Here is a 13,045-nt window from a genome sequence, read left to right as displayed (position 1 = left end):
CACTTTTTTAAGTCAGTTGTTCTGTTTTAGAGAAACACATTGCAATAGAAATGGTGATCATCCTGGATGTGATGGTGCAAGCCTGTAATCTCAGTGCTCTGGGAAGCAGGTCTCTGTGAGTTCAAGGCCAACCTGCTCAACATAGTGAGCTCCAGGTCAGCAGGAGATACATAGTGTGACCCTGTCTTTGGGGGGGGGGGCAGAGTAGTAAAGTTTCAAGCCTCATCATTTAGTTATCAGTGGATATTTGCAACCCCAACTTGAACTCTGGGTCCCTAGACCTTTGTTGTTGAACATGTGCCTTGTGAGCCAGGATCCTGGGCATCTCCTGGGAGCTGATTAGAAATACAGAGACAAGCTTCCTCCAAAGTTATCAAACTATCGGGACATCCACAGTCAGGGGTGTAACGTGCTCTTTAGAATATATGTAATGATGCCTTTGTTTTCCATTTCACTGTAATGATTTATCTCCGTAGCCTTTGACCTTTAGCAATTGAAATTAGGGGTTGAGGAAATAATTCAGTCAGTAAATTGCTTGCCTTGCAAGCATGAGTCCAGTATCTGAAACTTGTGGGGTTTTTTGTTTTGTTTTGTTTTGTTAAAGAAGAAGGGGATTAGAGAGATGGCTCAGTGTTTAAGAGCACTGGCTGCTTTTCCAGAGGACCCGAGTTTGATTCTCTGTACCCACACGCTTACAGATACACATCTAACTGTAAGTCCCTTTCCAAGGAGTCTGATGCCCTCTTCTGGTATCTGTGGGCACTAGGCATGCATGCAGTGCACAGCCACACATGCAGACAAAACGCTCACACACATGTAGTACAAAGTAATAAAATAAAATAAAGAGCAGGGCTTGATGATTCACACCTGCACTCCCAGCGCTGAGGAGGTAGAGACAGGCTCACAAGGCCTCAGGTTCTCTAGCCAGCTGCCTTGCCTATGGTACCCCCTCTAGGCTAGTGAGGAACCCTCATCTCAAAACAAAAATCAAAACAAAGGCGGACTGCGCCCAAGGAAGAACGCCTGAAGTTGCTCTTTGTCTTCACATACCTGCCCAGGCATATGCACACAAACAGGCAGGTAGACACATGCACATGTGCACATACAGACACACACCCAAAAAGAGTTTACTTAGTGATTATTCTTCCAGTATCAACTAGATGTATACAATTAGAATAATTATTCATGCAACTTTAAATAGATGTAAAAATATATACATCCTACGGCCTCTCTTTATGTGTCAGGACTAACTAGGTCTAGGGTGGGGCTCTGGGACGGAGCTCTAAAATCCTTATGAGAGGAGATCCCTCAGGGGAAGCCAAGGTTGAAGAATTTAACACCACAGACTACTTAGAAGAAAAACTAAGGCTTTCCGGCCCTTCTTCCAACCAAGTAGCAACTGTACGGGTATGGAACTGTTGAGGTAATTAATAAAATTACATAACAAATGTTTTAGTGGTACACCAGGGATAATTAAATTGTAGTTTAAATAAAAGTTAATAACCATCCCCAAATGCCTTATGTGCTCTGGCTAAGTCTAGCAAGCCCACACTGAAATGACAATAAAGATTTTAGCAATGCATTTTAAAACCAGCATGGCCAATTTTCCTCCATTTAGACTACCTCTCCTTCTCTCACAGTTGTCTGCTGTAGCCTGAGTTTACGTCCAACCCAGAAAACAGAGGCTTAGAATTTTAATATGGAATTTTCATCCAAAAAGGCTCAAAGACTTACAGCTCTTGGGGAGATAAATCCAGACCCCCCCCTTTGTTTTCTTGGAGCACATGTTTCATAACAGAAACATATGTTCCAGTTGATTCCATCAACGGGATTGCATCTTTCAGGGCAGGCTACAGGTGACAGTCTGCTGTTCTCAACTCATCTCAAAAGATCCATGAAATGATCAAATGCATGCTTCCTCCCAGGGCACCATCCGTTACCATATTAAAAATGAAAAAAAAAAAAAAAGGAGAGAGAGAGAGACCTGTTATCTGATGTTGGTGATTTACTGCATCATTTAGATAGAGGTTATTGGAAAAACATTTAGGGAGGTAAATGCTTTCAAGTCTCCTACTATCTGACTCATGGGAGAAGATCTTGCCAGTACAAAGTTAGCTGTTCAGTGTAGGGGACCAGTCTTTCCGTGGCTTGGCGAGAACACTGGCTGGAGGGGGCAGATATCTTATTGAGAACAATCTTTAAAATCTCACCATTCCTTCTCTCAAAAGGAGCCCTGCCAATGAGAATTGTGGTAAGGTGGTAGAGTCCCTCAAATGAGTCACTTGAGACACTGGGGAAGACTTTGTAGTGAGATTAGCTAAGATATGACTGTTTTCCTAGAGTCTTGGGTGGGATAATTGGTTTGTTTGCACTTCCTTCTCAACGTGGTCACAATTCAGCTACATCCTGAGGCATAAGTAAGCTTTGCTTATACAGGAAATAGTCCCCAGCTGCCAATCACATAGTGTTTGGGTGGTGACACATGCACTCTTCTCAGAGGTGAGGCAGGGCCGTAGGATTCAGAAGACATGCCCATGGATCTTAAGTCATTATGGCCCAGAAAAAAAAATATTCAATTACTTGAATGCTATTTTTTTTTTGGCTGCCCAGTGAGACCTAGCCATTTGCATGTCATTCAACAAACAAACAAGTCCACAATTTACCTCTAGGAGGATTGCCATCTACTAGAAATGAAAAGGCGATTATTGTTGTAAAATTTTCATGAAAATCCTTAGGCAAAACCTGTCCCGTCAATTGCAAATATATTTTGTTTTCCGAATTTTTTACAAAACTTTGACATTTCAAAAACAGAATCCTTGAATGAAACGGATTTTTGGAGCACAGACATCTGGTGAGGTCACAGGACACCCAGGGCTGCCTAGATGTGTGCTCAGCTCTCCCCTTTGTGTTTTTCTTTTGTTATAAATGGCATTGCAGGTAAAGCATCTTGGTACATTTATTAAAACATTTGCCTGGCCCCATTGCAGTATGCTTACATAAGACTGTGATGTGTAAACACACATGTCAATGTTAATTACACTTGCAAACACAAGGGAGCTCTTTCCTCCTACATTGGTGGTTTTTTTAAATCAAAATACTCAAAAATATATCATAAATGCCAGCAATAGAATGTAGACATATTGAAGTTTATTTATAGTCTTTCACCCGTAATAAAAAACAGCAAGATTTATGAGATAATGAAGGTAAGATTAAATGTTCCCAACTTAGGATCACTTTGAGAAAATCCAACTGCTTACAATTTATAGAGTCCACTTCCTAAAGCCACAGATAATGATAATAAGTGAGCTGCTAAGTTTTTATACTATTTCTTTAAATAGCTTCAAGTTCCTGATAAGCAAAAAAATGCACGAAAGCAGATTGCTGAGTATTTGTTGGCCTGCAATCGGAGTCCCCACTGCAGTTTACCTCCTCCAGTTACTCACTATCAGCCTTTGTTAGGAAGTAGGAGTACCCAATCACAAGTCTGCCTTCTGCAAATAAATCTTTAAAGTGTGTGTGTGTGTGTGTGTGTGTGTGTGTGTGTGTGTGTGTTTGCACATATGCACCTAGTGGAGGTCGAGGACAACTCAGGAGTTGGTTCTGTCCGGCTCCCCTGTGGAATCCAGGGACTGCACTCAGATCATCCAGCCTGGGCACAAGGGTTTCTCTCCACTATGGGCCCTAAAGTAAACACAGCAGCAATGTAGACTCTGCTAAGAGGCAGACAAATCTCACAATGAGGAGTTGGATGCGTTAGCTGGTCTCTCCATTGTGTCCAAGGCATGGAGATCCTGAATTCCTGAAACGTGGGACTGCAGAAGACACTCGTAGCTTGATTTCATTTTTATTCCACTAAATGTAAACGTAAAGGTCTGACGCTGTACAGATATCTCTTCTGTTAAGCATGATTTGTTAGTTTTGTAGGACGCGTTTCAACTTTAGCGATCGAAAACTTTGCAGCTGTTGCATGCCACCACTGTGAAGAGCTGCTGGCCTCTGGAGATTAATAATAATAATTTTTAAAAGAACATAAGACATATTTACTCTTCAAAATATGAATTAGATGAATAACAGTTGATATTTGCCTTTAACAGCATGCCCTTAATGCCGCCTGTCCTCATCATTTTTTAACACAGCTGCTACAAAATTTGAGTTCACAGATAATCTTATATTTCTGTTGGGCAGCCCTGAGCAAGGCACAATGTTACAGATGATAATTCCTACTGAGATTCAGAGAACATGGGGTGTTTCGTATTATTTGACATGAGCATAGATTTCTTAGTGTAAATCCAAAGTTGGTCATAAGAAACTCTATCTTTATTTTTTAACCTTCTGATACTTCAAACTAAGCTTCTTGTGTGCTGGTCAAGATGAATAAAACATACTAGGAATGACAAGGATTTGACATTTGTCAGCATTTTATTTTCATTCAAATATCTCCAAAATTAGCCTGCCATTCCCCACCCCTGTATATTTAAATAAAATATTTGTTAGGTCTTAACAAAATGACCAGTTCAATTATTTCCTTTTAAGCCACATGCAGTTTAAGCTTCTCCTTTATCTATACAGAGTGCTTAGTCTCAGGAAGAGCTGTGTTTTGCTAGTGGCCCACCACTGTGGCAGATTCACCGTTCTGAATGTCACCTGACTCCCTAGTCACTCACTTGTAGAAAAATCTCTCTTTCCAAGGCATATAGTCTCTTCCACTGGTTCACAGTGTCCGCCTCTTTGCAGCCATTCTCAATCAGCTCTGCACTGCAAGCCAGGCAGTGCTCTGCGTCACTGATGGCTTTTGTTAATGTTGTGACTTTCAAAGTGTGCAACATAGTGCCCAGACCATCTTAGGGAGACAGCAGGGTGAAGACAGGTCTGCAGCTGCACTGATCTTAGACTATGGCACATGAATCCCAAAGGCAGAGGGAAGAACACACCTTCAAGCCCTTCTATTCCTCCCCCTTAATAAACTGCATGGGATGGCATACAACAAACATACATGATATGTGTAATCCTAACATTGCAGGGGACTCAGAGACACAAGAGGAAGTGGTACCATTAAAATAAGCCAAATGTTACTGGAAGCAGACTGACCACCGTTCTGATAATGAGAAATTCAGAATTATGGAACTAAAAGAGGATTTTGGAATTTTTGGATCACTGTACGGTGACCATCTTCTCACAGGCTGCCTTAAGGCACATCTGCCAGAGTCTCTGGAAATAAATATAAGCCAAGAGCCATGAAGGAGTTGCTCCCTGCTTCAGATGTGCCTGTGGAGTACATGTGTGGATCCCATGCTTTCACTGTGCTTTTTCATCGATGTTGTGAGAAAAGAAGTCCTTTCAGTATCTTTCTCTGGTATATCAGATAGACTCGTTTTTTAAGACAGCCTAGAAAAGCTTGCAATGGCCAAGTAGGGAGGTCTCCTGGTAACCCATAATCTATTAGTATGTCTGCTAAATGGGGGCATAGATTAAGATGGGAGGAGCAATACAAGCCAGGACTAGCTGAGCAGAGCATTGCCGGGGGTGTGGCCAAATCTAGTTAAGACAGCAGAACAAATAAATAGGTAGGTTGGTAGATAGATGATAGATAGATAGATAGATAGATAGATAGATAGATAGATAGATAGATATTATAGATGGATAGATAATAGATAGATAGATAGATAGATAGATAGATAGATAGATAGATAGATAGATATAGATAAAAAGATAGATGTGGTTAGGGCCCAATATTGACTTCTAGTTACGGAAATGCCCAATCATTTCCTGCCAGACTGATTCACAGCAACCAACTAGTCATAATTCCATCTCCTTCTGGAAGAAAAGCAGTAGGATTGTGCTCTAGAGTTCTTGGGTAGTTTCCATAAACGCACTTAGAATGACGAGAGTATAGACTAGTTTAAAGGGAAAACACTGACTAGTAGACTTATCAAGCATGGTAGATAATATTCAGATCTGAGAAGTAATTTTTTATTTTCTCTGATCAAAGGTTTCAGCAGTGTGGCTGGGTACTTCCTCTGCTTTATGTTGGGTCTGTAGCTTCCTTGCATAGACTGCCCTCATGAGGGGCAGTGTACATCAGTTCTGAACCTACAGACCCACTGGTGAGGTAACATTTCCTTTCATGATTCTTTCCACCAGCGGGGGATGGCATGGGCTTCTATTATCTCCAGGAGCTTACTCCAGCTCTAGCCTTGAAAACTGGACTTAGGCTTGAAGGCAGCCCAAGCACATGTGGGTAAGGCCACCCCGCTCTGCACAGTCCAGCATCAATTTAAACAGTCAGTGTCTCCTATTAATGACGTTAGTTAGGGAGTAGAACACCGCTGCAATGAGAACAGAATTGCTATAGTAAACCGAGTGTACTTGGAGTTGAAGGGAAAGGGTGTGTGTGTGTGCGTGTGCGCATGTGCGTGTGTATGTGTGCGCGCGTGCGTGTGCATGTGTGTGCGTGTGTGTGTGCGCGTGCGTGTGCGTGTGCACGTGCGTGTGCGTGTGTATGTGTGGGCATGTGCATGTGCGTGCGTGTGTGTGTGTGTGTGCGTGTGCGCGCGCTCGCACGCGTGCACGTGCATGTGCATGCACACACATGCATGTGAAAACATGGGGACTTGGTGTAGGTCCTCCTTGTCTTCCCCTTTATTTGACATCATCTCTTTTTGTTGCTCAGTGCTCGTTTACTAGGCTAGTTGTCCCAAGAACTTCAGGGATTCCTGTCCCCCAATAACCACACTGTGATTCGAGTTGCTCACACTACATGCACAGCTATGACAAGGACTCTGGGGGGTTCTAATTCAGATCCTCTTGCTGGCCCAGCAAGTAATTTACCCACTGAAGCATCTTCCCAGGCAAAAGACGAGGAAGATGAAGTAACTAATGTTATTCTATGTTAATCAGATAGTTGCTGGGCAGATAACTTTACAGAACTATGCATTGTACATGTGTGTGTGCACGCATGCACACACGCGGATCCACATATACACTGAAGTGGCCATTCTGAACTTGGAAGATTCTTCTTTTTAAGATTTTGTTTGTATTTATGTGTATGGGTGTATCAACATTTGTGTGCCCACAGAAGTCAGAAGAGGAAGTCACACTCCCTGGAGCTGGATTTACGGATAATTGCAGGTGCTGTGGACAGTCTAGTCCTCGGCAAGAGTAACACGTGCTCCTAACCACAGAGCCATCCAGCCAGCCCCTCCTGCTAGAATCTTTGTTGCTGGTTACTGTCACACAATCATTCAACAGGACCCTCTGTCATGGCTGCCTCCCTTTGTTTATCCCTATTTCTTGGGGTTGACACAAGTGGCTTCACTCACATTCTGACAACTTTTACAAGTAATTAAAATGCAAGATAGAGGCTGGCAAGTAGGTTAGTAGGTAAAAGCACGTGCTGCCAGTCCCACCAACCTGAGCTCTACTCATGAAATTCACATAGCACAAGGAGAGAACTGACTCTAGTAAGTTGTTCTGTGACCTCTACACGTATACTGAGGCAGAGAGAGAGAGAGAGAGAGAGAGAGAGAGAGAGAGAGAGAGAGAGAGAGAGAGGAGAGAGAATAAATAAAAATAAAATGCAGGATGGCTAGCCTCAAGTTCTCAGCCATTATTTCTTACTAGGTCATACAGACTATAGATGAAAAGATGCAGCACTGACATTAACTAGTGACGTTGTCTCTTGCATAGCTAACATTTCATGGTTGCTCACTCATTCACCTTTCAGTGAAATTAGCTGAGCTACATGAAGAAATGTGGGGATACCCTTGGCACTCGCGGGAGTCTCTTGATCTATTGTTTGCACACAGGTCCGCTCCAATTTAAAGCTCTTCTTTCCCATCCTGTTGGCGCCAAGTTTACCTCAATTTCAGTCTAGGGCTCCATGACTGATGGTCACCCACTCAACAAGTGTCTGTTATTAAAGTTTCGTGCAACCTGCTCGACATGGATGTGAGCTAGCTTTAGAGAGCCCAAGTTCAATTACTATGGCCTCCTAACATTCCCTGGAATTCCCCCGGCTCTTACGAGAATCGCTTCAGGATGATCTCCAGTAGCACACCGGAAGGCCCAGTTTCTGTCTCATCAGACAGTGTCAAGTTAGCACTCATTTGCTTCGTTTTCTTTTCAGATTAAGACGTCGGTTATTTGGGCCACTCCAAATGTCTCCTTCTCAATTCCACTGTGGGTCATAATACTAGCGGTCCTTCTTGGCTTGCTGGTGTTGGCCATCTTAACTTTAGCGTTATGGAAGGTAAGACAATTTCCTTTACTTTTCCTTTGGGGTTTCAGAAGCCATTGAGGGCATGGGAGGATATTGTAGGGAATTGTTAAATATAATGATAAGGTCATGAGTGGATGATTTTTAATAAATCCTCAAGGGGAGGAGGAGAAAACTGTGAATATTTTGCTTTGGAAATTAACGTTTGTGAAGCTAATAGTGTAGAAGATGAAAAGTAGAGTGTTTGCATGTTGAAGGGATGTGTGTGTGTGCGTGTGTGTGCGTGTGTGTGTGTGCGTGTATGTGTGTATGTGTGTGCGTGTATGTGTGTGTGTGCGTGTATGTGTGTGTATGTGTGTGCGTGTGTGTGTGTGTGTGTATGTGTGTGCGTGTGTGTGTGTGTGTGTGTGTGTGTGTGTGTGTGTGTCGGGATGTTGATTTCTGAGTGCTAAGAATTGAACCTGGGCCATGAACAGACTAGGCAAGCCTTTATCTCCTGAGCAACATTAGTAGCCCTTATCTTGAGATTTCTTATAAACAAATACGTTGAATAATTCTTGGGACCTGCAGTCTTCTTTTCAATGTGCTTAGAGTAATGGTGTGATTATCAAGCTTCTTTTTCTTTTCTGTTAACCAGGAAGTTGTGTGTTGTATTGGCATAAGTCCTATTATAAGTCCTTTGAATTTCTCTTTAAAAGTAAGGCACCCACGCAGCTAATACGGATAAATTCTGATTTTTAAATTTCAACTATTAAGACCAAATAGGCCATGAATAAAGGCATGAAGACTTAGTTTTCTATCTTGCCAATGAGTCTGAATGTGGTAGGAAGCCTTAGCAAACTGTTAGATGTGCCCTTCTGAAGTTGGATATAATAGTCCATAAGAGCAGCAGATGTAAAGCCCAGTGGCTTGTCTGCCTACCAATTCATACAGAGCCTTCCACTCTAAGTGAAAACCAGTGTCCCAGTGATCTGACTAGAATAATTAGCCCAGTCACATCTTGGTCAACCACTATTGTGTGGATCTCCAAAAGCATGGCATTTATAAATTTTGAAACAATAGGCAGCTGTATGTTTTAAAAGGCTGTAAACTTATAGAGCTTTGTTTGAGTTAAAGAATAGCTTTTCTAATCAGTATCAGTTGCCTGTGCTGTCCAGAGCCCACATAGCCTCTGGCTCACATACAGAGATAACTTCAGCATTAGTCCATTTATGGTAACTGAATAGAATCCTGCGTGCTAAATGACAAAATACCCAACTACTCTTGCAAAAGAACTCATGCTGTGTTTCCCACATGACAAACAGTAAAAACTCATTCAAGTTCTAGGGTTCCTGGAAAAGAAGCACCCTCTGAGGTTAAACATTAATTTAAAATTCAATAGAAAGAAGATTCTGGAATCATCTTTACCAGAGTACTGGTAAATCTATGGGAAGTCACAAGCTTGCTGGCTGGTACTGTCATTGACATAAATGGCAAACTGGATCTTCCTCTCAGTACTGTATATCCCACCAAGTACAGAAGGATAAACAACAGTGTCACTTCTTCCTATACTCTGTCCTAATGACCCTATAGAACTCCACAAAAAATGACACTTACCAGGTCAGCAGTCATGGACCATGAGGAAAGCATACAGAAAAGCAGAGAGGTGATCTTTAGAACACTAACTATAATACAGGAAAACACTCAAGATCTGTGAGAGAATTGTATAAAATGGGGACATTCTATCACCCCTGTTTGTGTGGCAGGAGGAAGGGCACAGCTTCTCTGCCTTCTGCCAACCTTGTCTGAGCAACATTTTCTCTCCTCAGGTGACCAGGACTCTGATTTTTTCCCTCTTAACTTGGAGAAATAGACAGATCGCATTCACATATTCCCAGGGTTCTTTAAAAATGTATAAAAATGCAAATTCCCTAAATAAAGTATTTTACCAATTCCCCAGATGACCTGATTTTTAGCTTAGTTTTTTCTTTCTCCTAGTGTGGATTCTTTGATAGAGCAAGACCGCCCCAGGATGAGATGACGGACCGGGAACAACTTACCAGTGACAAGACCGCGGAGGCATGACTTAGAAACATGAAGGCCTAAAACCCAAGCACTGGTCCTGCCCAAAGAAAGAAAGAGAGGACACAAGGGCTAAGTGATCACAGCCTCCCATACCTGCCAGGGACCCGGGGGATGGGGAGGTGCCTAACGAACACCTCCTCTACTTCATGCATTGACGCGAGGTGCAGAGAGCCCTGCGGGAAAAGAAACCACCACCACCTGTAGCAACATTCAGCAGTCATGAAGATTTCTTTTGCTTTCACCATTTCACATCTGGCTGACATTTTGGAATGGCTGTAGGAACTCAGGTGGCTGTCCAGATCAGCCCAACGTGACTTGGAAAAAAAAAACCAAAAAAACCAAAAAAAACAAAAACAAAAACTAAAAACCCAGTTCCTACAGAGACAAGATGAACTAAGATTGGACACTACTGTAATCCGATGGAATCTCCGGCACCTCCCCGTGGAAGAGAATACCTTCTAAGGATGTGATGACTCAGGGAGACAAGTAATATGTTGCCGGGGCTGTGACTTGTGGAACGACAGAAATCATTTCGTTAAGTGAGGACAAAAAAAAAATGTATTTATTTATGTTCCATTTCTCTAGGTAGAAAATTGGGCCATCTAGGAAATTTGGAGGTTGAGATTTGGTTTGCTAGGCTTCAACAACCACTCAGCTTATTTCCTCTTGAGTAGTCTGTGCAGATAACACGTTTAACGGAGCGTCTGGTGTGTCGCGCACGCGTTGGTATTGTGTTTTGCGTACTGTCTCGCTGCCTTCTACCTGGAGTTACTGCTCTCATGCTCTCCAGGAGCTCACATCTGCTCACATCTGCACCATTCAGCTTTACAAACCCTTGTAGTTACAGTTCCTCTTATACATGTAAAAAATGATTCTCACTGATTTTTTTTTAAAGAATTCATTTCAAGGTACTCAATACCCTGATGAAAATACTAGCACAATTTGTAGAGTCAATATAAAAAAAAATTTAATGATATGGGTGAATAGTATCTTAATAGCTATAGTGAACACCAATATTTAGCTTAAGATTGACACACTTGTTTTTATTATAATACCTCACATTTATGTAAAAGACAAAATTATTGCTCATAAATAAGATGGAGATATATAAAGTTATACAAGTGTGAGACAAACAGAAAACTCACTCCTAAGGATCTAACAATGCTCATTACAGCTCCATTACCCACTTTTTGCTGTTAATCTTTCCTAGCAGGTAATATTGGAGAATAATCTTCTATATTTAAGCTATTTTACCACTGTCTTTACTTAAACACCCAGAAAACAATGCTTAAAGCTCTTGTAAATAATCCATAATAGTTTGTAATGTTACCATTTTGAAGTAATATTGACCAGCCAAAATCATAAGATGGTCTGCACAATTTTATATCCTTTTTATGATAATGAAAAATTGCTATGAAGAAATGCTGAACAAAATTTTATGTGCAATATTTTGTAGACCTATGTATCTGAGGCATGTTTACACTGGCGCTAGTTATTTTTTAATTAATATCCTGAATTCTAAGTGTGATTCAACAAGCTGACCAAAATTCTGATGTTTACAAAGCAGTTGGGGAAAATCTGTGTCTCAGTTTCAACAATGACACTTTATTAGAAAGATGAGCCAAAGTCACAGACAATAAATCTGATGTGGTGCCTTAACTTGGCAAGAAGCCATTTGGCTTCAGTTGCCGCCCCTGCTTGGCAAGCGAATGGGAGGCACAGAGCTAACCGCCATTGCCGTTCGTCTTCCCCTGCTTGTCTGTCCTGGTAGCTGGTTTATGTCTATCTGAAACTCACATCCAGTTCCCATTCTGTGTGGCTAACGGCTACAGAGCCCTGCACTTGCCTCAAGGAGTTTTGAGGGTCACGTTCCAGCCTCTGGGGTATCTCTTCCGTTAGTCTTTTTGGTAGGACATTTCATAGGCAGAGGACCATCTGTACGATATGGCTTAAGGGGATGACAAACAGCTCCCTCTACACTGACACTTTAACTTTTGTGATGCCTGATATGGGACCAACACAAGCTCCTCAAAAGTTTGGAATGCATCTCTGGTCTTGAAGGAACTCAGAAAACTCCTGAGGCTGAACGTAAGAACTGTAGGAGACAGCCATGGGGAGACACTGAAGATCTGAAGATGCCGGCGGGGAGGGGGGGGGCGGGGGGGGGCGGGGGGGAGGGGCGGCGACTTAGAACAAGGTACGGGGATCTCAAAGGCAAAGTGCAGGAGGCTGACCCACAGGTGCACACGGAAAACTGAGGTCAGGTGAACCCCCCGTAGTGTGGTCTCAGGCTTCCCACCCTCACAGAGAACGCTGAGTGTGCAACAGAGCTCACGGCTTTGCTGACTCGTGTGTAACCCGTCGTGTGCTGGTCTTCACTGGGACTCTATCTGTATTTCTCTTCAATAATATCTCTCTTCTGGTTCTCACAGCTGTTTTTATAAAGACACAGGGAAATGAGCAGATTTTTATAAACTGGGAAATTTTTATACAGTAAAGTCATAGTGTTCTAGTCATCACTGAAATCCAAATCTTAAAACTCCTGTTTTATTTAAATACATTTGTAGAGATGGCGGAGATTTTCATATGCCTATTTACACTGTCACCAATAAAATTAAAAATTAAAGATAGAAAATCATGTTTATCGCTTGTTTCATACACAACACAGAGCTTTCTCGTTCATCATAGGCCTTGATTCCTTTATCAGAAGAATATTTGATATCGGATGAAGTTACTTTTGTGAAACAAAACTGCTCTATACTTGGC

General features: G+C 42.1%; 1 protein-coding gene across 1 annotated transcript in view; it reads left to right on the top strand.

Annotated features, from left to right (window-relative positions):
- ITGA8 (integrin subunit alpha 8) overlaps positions 1 to 10,646 on the top strand; it is a 175,697-nt gene extending 165,051 nt beyond the window's left edge. Inside the window, 2 exon segments of the mRNA XM_084781250.1 lie at positions 8,126 to 8,248; positions 10,193 to 10,646. Of these exon segments, the coding sequence (XP_084637376.1) occupies positions 8,126 to 8,248; positions 10,193 to 10,279 (210 nt within the window). The 3' untranslated portion in view covers positions 10,280 to 10,646.
- The last annotated feature ends 2,399 nt before the right edge of the window (positions 10,647 to 13,045 follow it).

The sequence above is a fragment of the Acomys minous genome (genome assembly GCF_964271855.1).
Source record: "Acomys minous genome assembly, chromosome: 5".
NCBI lineage: Eukaryota > Metazoa > Chordata > Mammalia > Rodentia > Muridae > Acomys > Acomys minous.
Note: the sequence above shows the minus strand (reverse complement) of the source record. Positions and strands in the feature narration are given on the sequence as shown.